The sequence below is a fragment of the Filicampus tigris genome, chromosome 6, assembly GCF_054856515.1.
Source record: "Filicampus tigris isolate MCC_2025a chromosome 6, RoL_Ftig_1.0, whole genome shotgun sequence".
NCBI lineage: Eukaryota > Metazoa > Chordata > Actinopteri > Syngnathiformes > Syngnathidae > Filicampus > Filicampus tigris.
The window spans coordinates 421,763-434,468 of NC_141222.1; the positions used below are offsets into that span (position 1 = coordinate 421,763).

The 12,706-nt window shown below is 45.6% G+C and overlaps 1 protein-coding gene across 8 annotated transcripts in view; it reads left to right on the plus strand.

Moving 5' to 3' along the window:
* LOC147145417 (ribosomal protein S6 kinase beta-2-like) overlaps nucleotides 1-10,930 on the plus strand; it is a 92,566-nt gene extending 81,636 nt beyond the window's left edge. For all 8 annotated transcript variants that reach the window (XM_086033029.1, XM_086033030.1, XM_086033027.1 and 5 more), the window contains 2 exons: nucleotides 8,867-8,979; nucleotides 9,695-10,930. In XM_086033029.1, coding sequence (XP_085889155.1) covers nucleotides 8,867-8,979; nucleotides 9,695-9,872 — 291 coding nt within the window. In that variant the 3' untranslated portion in view covers nucleotides 9,873-10,930. The remainder of the gene's footprint in view (nucleotides 1-8,866; nucleotides 8,980-9,694) is intronic.
* The last annotated feature ends 1,776 nt before the right edge of the window (nucleotides 10,931-12,706 follow it).

A 12,706-nucleotide genomic window follows, 5' to 3' on the forward strand; every position in this document is an offset into this window, starting at 1 on the left:
TTCAACTTTTACACCTTCCCAATTTCCACAAATTCAACTCGTTCAACTCCCATTCAGCTTTTCAACAGCTTTTCTCCCCAGTGCGGCGGTCATCTTGGGAAGGGACATTATCTAGACTGGGGATATTCACCCCCAGGTCTCCCCAGTGCGGTGGCCATCTTGGTCAGGGACATTAGCTAGACTGGGGATACTAACCCCGAGGTCTCCCCAGTGCGGCGGCCATCTTGGGAAGGGACATGAGCTAGACAGGGGATATTCACCCCCAGGTCTCCCCAGTGCGGCGTCCATCTTGGTCAGCGACCTTAGCTTCACTGGGGATACTCACCCCGAGGTCTCCCCAGTGCGACGGCGATCTTGGTCAGGGACATTAGCTAGACTGGGGATACTAACCCCGAGGTCTCCCCAGTGCGGCGGCCATCTTGGGAAGGGACATGAGCTAGACTGGGGATATTCACCCCCAGGTCTCCCCAGTGCGGGGGCCATCTTGGTCAGTGACATTAGCTTCACTGGGGATACTCACCCCGAGGTCTCCCCAGTGTGGCGGCCATCTTGGGAAGGGACATTAGCTAAACTGGGGATATTCATCCCCAGGTCTCCTCAGTGCGACGGCCATCTTGGACAGGGACATTAGCAAGACTGGGGATACTCACCCCGAGGTCTCCCCAGTGCGGCGGCCATCTTGGACAGGGAAATTAGCTAGACTGGGAATACTCACACCGAGGTCTCCCCAATGCGGCGGCCATCTTGGGGGAGGACCCAAAATCAACAGGAAGTGACCCAAATTACCCGGAAGTGACCCAAAGGACCCGGAAATGGACCGGAATTGACCCAATTGACCCGGAAACAGACTGGAAGTGACCAAAATGACCCGGAAATGGAGTTAAGCAGTTAGGTCCCTGATGATGTAGTGGGTACACACGCCGAGTTGTGAGTGGGCAGCGCTGGTTCGATTCCCGCTCATTCCAAAACTTTTCATAGAGTTCATTCAACTTCATTTAGGTCATTCAACTCACATTGGTTCAGCTTTTCAACATACCTGCCATTCATACTTCCCAAAAATTCAAATTATTCAACCTTAAAAAAAATCGTCAATATTTTTATTGTTTGTGCGATTTGTAAGAAATTGCTCGCTAGCGGTGGTCGACTGGTTAGCACGTCCGCCTCACAGTTCAGAGGTCGTGGGTTCGATCCCGGCCCCGGCCTCCCTGTGTCGAGTTTGCATGTTCTCCCCGTGCCTGCGTGGGTTTTCTCCGGGTACTCCGGTTTCCTCCCACATTCCAAAAACATGCATGGGAAGTTGATTGGACTCTCTATATTGCCCCTAGGTGTGATTGTGAGTGCGGATGTTTGTCTCTGTGTGCCCTGCGATTGGCTGGCAACCAATTCAGGGTGTCCCCTGCCTACTGCCGGAAGACAGCTGGGATAGGCTCCAGCACGCCCCGCGACCCTTGTGAGGATAAGCAGTATAGATAATGGAAGGATGCTCACTAGCGCCCCCTAGAAATTTTGTAAAATTCCGCACTGGTTGTACTTTTCACCTAGGTCGTTGAAAATTTGGTGGTATATGTAACAGTTCAAGGCCTACAAAAAAGTCTCTGAACCAAACAGGAAGTCGGCCATTTTGAATTAAGTTTACAGTATGAATTTGCTCTGATTAAAATAGCTGCTGGAACTTGACCCACATGATAATTTCTTCTAAAAATCTACTGACATTTGATAAAAGTCCAATCCTGAAGACATCTCCGAACTTATTTTTCATTGTATTGGTAGTGTCACCTACTGGCTATCGGAAGTACATGTTTTATTCTTTGATCCTTTTCTCCTCGCAAGTTTACCAGGTCGACCTCAGAATTGTTCGCAAGACTCTGTAGACTTTCCTGATGTTAAAATACAATATTTGTGATTTTTCGTACAAAGCTGTCGCCATGGCAACGGAAAATAAACCTACGCTGATTTTGACTGTCTAAACATGCATGAAATCTCACGAAACTTTGCACACAGATCAGGCCTGGTGAAATAATATTTTGTTGTTGTTTTAAGTCAATTGTTTAGAAATTGGCTCGCTAGTGCCCCCTGGAATATTTTTAAAAATCAGCCCCGGTTTACGTTTCACCTATATCTACGAAAATTTTGTGGTATATGTAACAGGCGAAGACCTACAAAAAAGTCTCTTGGGGCCATGTGCTAAACCTAAAGGGAAGTCCGCCATTTTGAATTTACTTTACACATTTGATGAGAGTCTACACCTGAAGACATCTACGAACGAACTTTTCATCGTAGTGGGAGCTCCACTTACTGGCTAAATGAAGTACATGTTTATTCTTTCATGTTTCTCTCCTGTGCTCGGAAGAGTGTTTAGGCCTTCATGATGTTAAAACACGAAGTTTGAGATTTTTCGCAAAAAGTTGTTGCCATGGTAACGCAGTTTGCTAATAACACAATGCTGATTTTGAGAATGTAAACATGCACGAAAAATCATGAAACTTTGCACACATAGAAGGCCTGGTAAATTAATCAATAATTTATTATTCAGTTGTGCAATCTTTAAAAGTTGGCCCGCTACCGCCCTCTAGAAAATGTTTAAAAAATGGCCCCGGTTGCACGCTTCACTAACATGTACGAAGATTTGCGAGCATATAAAACGGAAAGAGACCTACAAAAAAGCATCTTGGTGCCATATAATAAACCTAAGACGAAGTCCAGCATTTTGAATTTACTTTAAAGTTTGGACTCACCTTGACTACAAAAGCTGCTGTAACTTTATCCACGTGATAATTTCCATAATTCAATTCCGATGTGCAAGCATCCCAACGTGCCGGTACCCCAATGTTGCCAGGGCTGTGAGGGCCCTTTATAGATGCTTGCAGCTCTAGTTATTTTTTACCTTCGCCATACAGGAGAAAAACCTTAATAACTCCCCTGCACATGCTCCAAAAAATCCCAAACTTCAACTGTACGTAAAGAGTCGCAACCTGAAGACATCTACATAATAATATTCCGATATAAATATAGCGCCACCTAGCGCCACTTTTCTATTTAATGCACGGAGCCCGTTAAACGAATCCGACTGAAAATTTGTCAGAAAAGCCTCAAGACATTGATCTTCCTCTACGCCGAATATTGTGACTTTTCGGTGAAGGGCGTGGCCTTGACGGTGCCGCAAAGTCTGATTATTCAATGTGAGAATAAATACAGTTTTAACTTGACTCAGATCATCCAAACTTCTCGACATTTTTCATTTTAGATAATAGCCAAAGGCTGAAGACTTCTACTTATTTTCCATCGTAGTGGTAGCGCCACCTAGTGGCTGAAGGAAATACATGTTTTTTTCTTTGATGTTTTTATCCTAGCAGGTTAACAGGGTCCACCTCATCTTTGCTCGGAAGGCTGTTTACCGTGTTCACCTTACTGTGGTGGAGGGGTTTGCGCATCCCAATGATCCTAGGAGCTAAGTTGTCTGGGGCTTTATGGCCCTGGCAGGGTCACCCATGGCAAACAGGTCCTAGTTGAGGGACCAGTTAGCACGGCTCAAAAGACCCCTTATGATGAAAAACATGTATGGACTCCAGTTTCCCTTGCCCGGACGCGGGTCACCGGGGCCCCCCTCTGGAGCCAGGCCTGGAGGTGGGGCTCGATGGCGAGCGCTTGGTGGCCGGGCCTGCGCCATGGGGCCCGGCCTGGTTCAACCCGAAAAGGCACCGTGGGTCCCCCTTCCCATGGGCTCACCACCGGTGGGAGGGGCCAAAGGGGTCAGGTGCTGTGCGAGTTGGGCGGCAGTCATAGACAGGGATCTTGGTGGTCTGATCCCCGGCAGCAGAAATGAGCTCTTGGGACATGGAATGTCACCTTTTGTCAGGAAAGGAGCCCGAGCTGGTGCGTGAGGCTGAGAAATTCCGACTAGATATAGTCGGGCTCACACATAGCTTGGGCTCTGGTACCAGTCCTCTCGAGAGGGGTTGCACACTCTTCCACTCTGGAGTTGCCCAAGGTGAGAGGCACTGTGCATATGTGGGCATACTTATTGCCCCCCGGCTCGATGCCTGTACATTGGGGTTTACCCCGGTGGACGAGAGGGTAGCCTCCCTCCGCCGTAGGGTGGGGGGACGGGTCCTGACTGTTGTTTGTGCTTATGCACCAAACAGCAGTGCAGAGTACCCACCCTTTTTGGAGTCCTTGGAGGGTGTGCTAGAGAGCGCTCCACCTGGGGACTCCATCGTTCTGCTGGGGGACTTCAATGCTCTCGTGGGCAATGACAGTGATACCTGGAAGGGCTTGATTGGGAGGAACGGCCCCCCGATCTGAACATGAGCGGTGTTCGGTTACTGGACTTCTGTGCCCATCACGGATTGTCCATAACGAACACCATGTTCAAATATCTGGTCCATATGTGCACTTGGCACCAGGATACCCTAGGCCGCAGTTCGATGATCGACTTTGTAGTTGTATCATCGGACTTGCGGCCGCATGTTTTGGACACTCGGGTGAAAAGAGGGGCGGAGCTGTCAACTGATCACCATCTGGTGGTGAGTTGACTCCGATGGTGGGGGAAGATGCCGGTCCGACCTGGCAGACCCAAACGTATTGTGAGGGTTTGCTGGGATCGTCTGGCAGAATCCCCTGTCAGAAGGCGTTTCAACTCCCACCTCCGGCAGAACTTTGCCCACGTCCCGGGGGAGGCAGGGGACATCGAGTCCGAGTGGACCATGTTTCGTGCCTCCATTGTTGAGGCGGCCGATCGGAGCTGTGGCCGCAAGGTGGTCAGTGCCTGTCGTGGCAGCAATCCCCGAACCCGCTGGTGGACACCAGCGGTAAGGGATGCTGTCCAGCTGAAGAAGTAGTCCTATCGGGCCTTTTTAGCCTGCGGGACTCCGGAGGCTGCTGACAGGTACCGGCTGGCCAAGTGGAGTGCAGCTCTGGCGGTTGCTGAGGCAAAAACTCGGGTGTGGGAGGAGTTCGGGGAGGCCATGGGAAATGACTTCCGGACGGCTTCGAGGAAATTCTGGTCCACTATCCGGCGTCTCAGGAGGGGAAAGCAGTGCACCATTAACACTGTTTATAGTGGAGATGGGGTGCTGCTGACCTCAACTCGGGACGTTGTGGGTCGGTGGAGAGAATACTTCAAAGACCTCCTCAATTCCACCGACACGCCTTCCACTGAGGAAGCAGAGCCTGGAGACTCTGAGGTGGGCTCTCCCATCTCTGGGGTTGAAGTAACCGAGGTAGTCAAAACGCTCCTCGGTGGCAAAGCCCCGGGGGTGGATGAGATCCGCCCGGAGTTCATAACGGCTCTGGACGTTGAGGTGCTGTCATGGTTGACACCCATCTACAACATTGCGTGGACATCGGGGACAGTGCCTCTGGATTGGCAGGCCGGGGTGGTGGAAGGGGGACCGGAGGGTGTGCTCCAACTACAGAGGGGTCACACTCCTCAGCCTCCCCGGTAAGGTCTACTCAGGGGTGCTGGAGAGGAGGGTCCGTCAGAAGGTCGAATCTCGGATTCAGGAGGAGCAATGTGGTTTTCGTCCCGGCCGTGAAACAGTGGACCAGCTGTACACCCTCAGCAGGGTCCTCGAGGGTGCATGGGAGTTCGCCCAACCAGTCTACATGTGTTTTGTGGACTTGGAGAAGGCGTTCGATCGTGTCCCTCAGGGGGTTCTGTGGGGGGGTGCTTCAGGAGTACGGGGAACCGAGCCCCCTGGTAAGGGCTGCTCGGTCCCTGTACCACAGATGTCAGAGTTTGGTCCACATTGCCGGCAGTAAGTCAGATTCGTTTCCAGTGAGGGTTGGACTTCGCCAAGACTGCCCTTTGTTGACGATTCTGTTCATAACTTTTATGGACAGAATTTCTAGGCGCAGCCGAGGTGTCGAGGGGGTCCGGTTTGGTGGCCTCAGTATTACATCTCTGCTTCTTGCAGATGATGTGGTACTGTTGGCTTCTTCAAGCCGCGATCTCCAAATCTCCCTGGAGCGGTTTGCAGCCGAGTGTGAAGCAGTCGGAATGAAAATCAGCACCTCCAAATCTGAGACCATGGTCCTCAGTCGGAAAAGGGTGGCGTGCCCTCTCCAGGTCGGGAATGGGATTCTGCCCCAAGTGGAGGAGTTCAAGTATCTTGAGGTCTTTTTCGCGAGTGAGGGTAGTATGGAACGGGAGATCAACAGGCGGATCGATGCAGCGTCTGCTGTGATGCGGACCCTGTATATCGGTCTGTCGTGGTGAAGAAGGAGCTCAGCCGAAAGGCGAAGCTCTCAATTTACCGGTCGATCTACGTTCTTACTCTCACCTATGGTCATGAGCTGTGGGACATGATCAAAAGAACAAGATCTAGGATACAAGCGGCTGAAATGGGTTTCCTTCGCAGGGTGTCTGGGCTCTCCCTTCGAAATAGGGTGAGAAGTTCGGCCAGCCAGGAGGGACTCAGAGTCGAGCCACTGCTCCTCCGCGTTGAGAGGAGCCAGTTGAGGTGGCTTGGGCACCTGATAAGGATGCCTCCTGGACGCCTCCCTGGTGAGGTGTTCCGGGTATGTCCCACCGGCAGGAGACCCCGAGGATGACCCAGAACACGCTGGAGAGACTATGTCTCCCGGCTTGCCTGGGAACGCCTTGGGATCCCTCCGGAAGAGCTGGAAGATGTTGCTGGGGAGAGGGAAGTCTGGGCTTCCCTGCTGAAGCTGCTGCCTCCACGACCCAACCTCGGATAAGCGGAAGATAATGGTTGGATGGGTGGGTGTTTAGGACTTCCTAATATTAAAATACGAAATTTTTGATTTTTCGTGAAAAGCTGTTGCCATGGCAACACCCAGTTCGCCAAAAAAAAACAAGGGTCTGGTTTTGAGGGTCTGAACATGCTCAAAATCTCACGAAACGTTGCACATACGTCAGTCCTAGCGAAATCATCAATATCTTTTTGCGCAATTTGTAAAAAATGGCTCAATAGTGCCCCCTAGACATTTTTTAAAATTCAGCGCGGTTGTAATTTTTCCTAGATTGACGGAAATTTGGTGGTATATTTAACAGTCCAAGTCCTACAAAAAAGTCTCTTGGAAACATATGTTAAACCAAACAGGAAGTCATCTACGAACTAACTTTTCATCGTAGTGGGAGCACCACCTACTGGCTAAATGAAGTACATGTTTTATTGTGTGAAGGCCTTCACACATATGTTATTTTACACCTTCAACTTCAATTTTATTATTATATTTTATTCCTCGCACTTTTTTGGCATGCTTCTACTTCCACAGTTTTTACCCGATTCTCGCCATTCAAACTTTAATGGATTTCAAAAATTCACACCAACAAGGATTCTTCTTTTTTTGCCCCTAATATTTACGGTTCCCCTAAAATCAATATTTTTTCACCCCAAAAAAACCCATTCATTTTCAATGGGACATTCAACACTTCCCCATCTGCTGCGCTGATTCGATTCCCACTCATTCCACAATTATTCATTGAGGCCATTCAACTTCATTCAGCTCATTCAACTTCATTCAGCTCATTCAACTCACATTACACATCACCCACAATTCCTACTTCCCAAAAATTCAAATATTCAACCTTAAAAAAACATTTAAAAATTCACCATTCATTCAAAAATGGCACATTCAACACTTGACATTTAAACCATTCCAATTTCAAATTCATAACATTCAGCTCATTCAACTCACATTCCACATGACCCACAATTCCTTTTTCTCATAAATTCTAATTATTCAACCTTCCTTCAACTTCCTTCTTTCATTGTTTATTTGCTTCCTTTTTTCTTGCTTCCCAACAGCAATGTTTTATATCATTCGAGGTCATTCAACTTCATTCAGTATCAGTCCAACTTATTCACGCTTAAAAAAGCCACAACAATTCACCACACCTGGAATACTCATCCCCATGTGGCCCTAAGTAAGCGGCAATTTTGTTCAAAAATTCACCTGCCCAATGGCACGTTCACAACATTTCACTCATTCAACTCACATTCCTATATTGGAGGCTGCATGGCTCAGTGGTAGGGTAGTCATTTCTCAACAGGAGGTTGTGGGTTCAATCCCTGGCCATTCCTTCCTTGTTTCACTTTTTTTTCCTGACTTCCTTGTTTTATTGTTTCCAAGCTTCCTCTTATCTGGGCTGTTGCCATGGTAACGCCCAGTTTCTGTTTTTGAGGATGTAAGCGTGCACGAAAACTCATGAAACTATTCACACATACCAGGCCTCGTAAATTAATCAATACTTAGTCAATTGTCCAATCTTTAAACGATGGCTCTCTAGCGCCCCCTAGAATGTTTAAAAAAGCAACCCGATTGTACGTTTCACCTAGATCTACGAAAATTTGGTAGTATATGTAACAGGCAGAGACCCTGTTTCGCAGATATTTGCAGTGTTTGGAATCAACGAGTAAATATTTTCATGTCGCTTCACTGTGGTAAAAGACCATGCCTCATCAGTCCATACAATTTTTTGCAAGTGTGGGGTCATACACCTTCTGATGTAGCCACTCCATTTCTTTTCAAAAAGTCCTGTGCAAACAGTAATTTTCGATTACCCAGGTTTGTCACCCGCACCTACTTTTGGACACATGAAAAATGTGTGGCTTCAAATAAAATTGCATTTGGCGACCTGGAAAAGCTGCAATGTTGAGCTTTTATAGCAATTTTCTGATGTCAAATCCAAAGCTTTTCAGGCTAGGGCGAAGACAAAGGCCTTTTCCTCACTCGTCCAATACATTTGGAGGATAGTGGACATGATTTTTCTTCTTAGGGAGATGTCAAAATGTTGTGATATTCTCCTACCAAGCGTTATGCTGTGATTCCCCGCTTTAGTCATCGTGAGTAGCATGACAACATCCGTGTTAATGATGAACATTTTCTTCATTTCCAACAGGGTTTCACCTATGTGGCTCCTTCAGTCCTGGACAGTTTAAAAGAAGGTTTCTCCTTTGAACCCCGAATGCGGCCTATTCGCCGACACAACAGTAACCCACACACACCCAACAGGTAACACACATTCACAAGCCGCAAGTTCCCCCCCCTCAGCATTCACCCTTGAAATAAGATTTGGCTTATTTGCGAATTTATCCCTATTCATGAAGTCTCACCTTGTCATCTATTCTTGGCTTGTCTTTAATTCAACAAAATAGTGGTTGCTGTTAATGTATTTATTTTTTTTTTTAAATGAATTCAATTTTAAAGTAATGGATGGATGGGTAAAATATTACTTGAGTGAATATGGTCCAAACAGTCCAGCTCTTTTTCTCCTTCCTTTGTGTCCAACCTCTTGTACAACTCTTGCTACATTTTTGTTTGGCCTTGACCACTTGCCCTCTTCACCTCTCCAGGTATTTACTTGCAATCCTGTCTGGTGTCTTTATTTTCTTCTTCCCAACCTATTTTCTACAAACTTTCCTGAAACTACTCCTTCCACTATCAATTCACTTTATCTTTTTCTCTATTCTACAGTGCACATACAGTATATAAGATGGCAAAATAGGGCAATTTTCTCCCTTTTGCTGGCAGGGCTATTGTCAAGAGAAATGTTCTGACTTAACTCATCAACAGCTTAGACACCGTGTTAAACCAGACAAGTTCCTTGTGATGCAGTATTTGTTACATGTACAGTATACACCATAATCATAACATTGAAGTCTAACTCTGATATGTCATCTTTAACTTTTTTTTTGGGGGGGTGGGGGGGGCATTTCTTTCTTTTCAGTCCTCTGAAATTTTACCCTGCTGGGCCCTTCAAGTCAAATATTGATGGAGAGCCAGGGCTTCTTTCTCCTACATCTCCCACAGTAGCTTCTTCCCCTGAGACATTGGTGAACGGTTCTGCCAGTATGCCTATCAAGACCCCTGCCAGGAAAACTAAGGTGAAGGGACATCATAGATGAGGAGGAGCTTAAGCATGAGTGCAGTTAACCTTTTCAGTTATTTAGAAGGGGTTTGGGTACACAGTGATGTTTGTGGTTTTGATGTTTTTTTTGTTTTTTGTTTTGGTCTTGGTTAATTCATGGATTGGCACAGACAATTCACTTTCATTTCACACATGCCATAGTGAATGTACTTTCAGTGCTTCTTCCAGAATGCATCCGAAAAATAGAAGCAATCACATTTATGGTAGCACAGGAATGACAACCATTAAACATCTAGCATGAGTTGAAAAGTTTGGTTGATTGATTGGCAACAGAGTGTGATTTTATAAACTTTTTGGTAGTGTGGTGTATTTTTCATGTTTTTTTTACTTAGTTTGACAGCAATTAGTAAACTGAAATGTCATGTGAAGTTGTTTCCAGTATGCAAAAGCAGATAATCAAATATCATATCCGGTTATTTTTGTGTGCAAAAAATTAATTTAAAAAATAACGTAGAATAGTTTAGGAAATTGATTAATGGATGGATGAAATGTTTCATCACAAAACAAGAAAGTATTCCATTTTATTTGACCCTTAACGACTGAACCCTGATACCTGTTTTAAAGTGCCCTCAAGATTAATGCAATAATTTAATACAAGAATAATTACACAATAAAGATACTTGTTCTCAAGATACACAATAACAAGTTGTCACCAGCAACTAGTTGGTGCTCTTCACGCCAACATATATCTAATACTGTATATGACCAGTGCTTTTTGTTTTGGAAATAATGTCTCTACATATTTGGCTACAGTGCTATCAGAAAATATAGCTCTGGATATCTGGTATTGATTGTGTTCACTTATATTTTATGTATCTAAAGTAAGTTAAGTAATTATATACAGTATATGGTTCTGTGAGAGTGTAATGTGCAACTCTTTAATGAATCTGCACTGTACAAAACTTGTGTGAAATTCATTATAATTGTATTAATAATAATGTTAATATGGAGTGGGTTTACAGATGTTTTGTGGAATTGCTGAATGATATTGTCATAACACCGTCATATCAAGTAAATAAAACAATGCTAAAAGTTCCTTGTGCAACTATGTTGTTTATATTCATTATGGAATGGAGGAAATTATCATTTAAAAATGAGATTGATAAATAATTGTTGCCATTTTATGTGAAAATAAAACTGTTAAACTCAACCCCCAAAAATATAAATACAAATGTTAAACCTTTCCATGTAGACCAGTTCTAATAAAGTAGTGACATACAGTACTCTATGGGGACATACTCTATAGCCCTTTTCAGACCAAACAGCCCCTGAACTTTGAGTACCTGGTAGCAGGAGTTCCTGGTAGTTAGGACTTGTGTGTGGCCCACTAGTTTCCGTTCACACAGAGCGTCAGTGGGCAAGGTAGCTTATTCAAATTGGATTGATGACGAAAGCCAATAGGGAGGGGACTGATGTAATACCCCTCCGGTCCAGCAAGTTGCGGTAACGAACACGCAGAATGACAAAAAGCATGATGACGTCAAAAAAAGGCGTCCGTGAACGTCACGTCATCAATTCTTGCGACACACCGTGCAAAGATGGAACCTCGTCTGCTATTTCTTCGACTTAGACTTAGACTAGCACTAGACTTTATTGATCCCTTTGGGATGACTCCCTCTGGGAAATTTGCAGCAGCAATAAGAACAAAGAGGCAAAAAAAAAAAAAAAATAGGGAGAAAAATTGTATACAGGAAGAGCAGAATAAAGTAAAAGAAACACTTAAAAAATTTTAAAGGAAAATAAAAGACAAGGAAAATATTAAAATAATCAATACATCAATGAATAGATTTATTACACATTGAATAAGTTCAGTGCTCTTTATGTATAGTGTAGTGTAATCTATGCTCTCCTCCCCCCAGTGAGGAGTTGTATTGTATGCTAGCACAGTGGATAAAAAAGATCTTTAATCTGTTGGTCCCTACACTTGGGGAGCAGCAGTCTTTTACTAAATAGGCTCCTCTGGTTATTAATGACGGTGTGCCGAGGGTGGCTGGTATTATCCATAATATCCAACAGTTTATCCAGAATCCTTTTCTCTGCCACCGTCATCAGAGAGTCCAGTTGAACCTGTTGAAAAAATCATTCAGTTTGTTTGCCCTCTCATCTGTCCCCGCTGCGGCTCTGGTCTTTGTGTTGAGACCTGTAATGGTCCTCACACCTTCCAGGACCTCCTTCATGTTGTTGTCCCTCAGCTTTTGCTCCACCTTTCTTCTGTAGCTTCCCTCACACAGTGCTTCACCTGCTGCTGTGCTGCTTTCATGGCCTCCTTATCTCTGCTCCTGAAGGCAGCCTTCTTCTTGTTGAGAATAGTCTTGACTTCCCGCGTTACCCATGGCTTGTTATTAGGGTAGTAGCAGACAGTCTTGACAGGTAAGACCACATCTGTGCAGAAGTTGAGATTGTCAATCCGTCTGTCTGTCAGTCAGTGTGTCATCTCCTCTGTGTCCTCACCATGCGGGTTCACCAGCACATCCCAGATTGTGGTGTTAAAGTAGTCTCTCAAGGCACTTTCCTTCTCAGGTGACCACCTCCTGACTGATCGAGTTGTCACTGGTTGCCTTACGACCAAGGGAGTATACAGTGGCTGTAGGTGAACCAAGTTGTGATCAGACTTCCCTACTGGGGGGAGGGGAGTCGCTCTGTATGCCTCCCAAATATTAACATACAGCAGATCGATCGTCCTGTTGTTTCTGGTTGGACAGTCCACAACTTGATTAAAATCAGCTAAAGTACAGTCCAAGGTTGCATGGTTGAAATCCCCAGATATAATCGTAAATGGCATCAGGGTGCTGGGTCTGCAGTCTGGCTGTG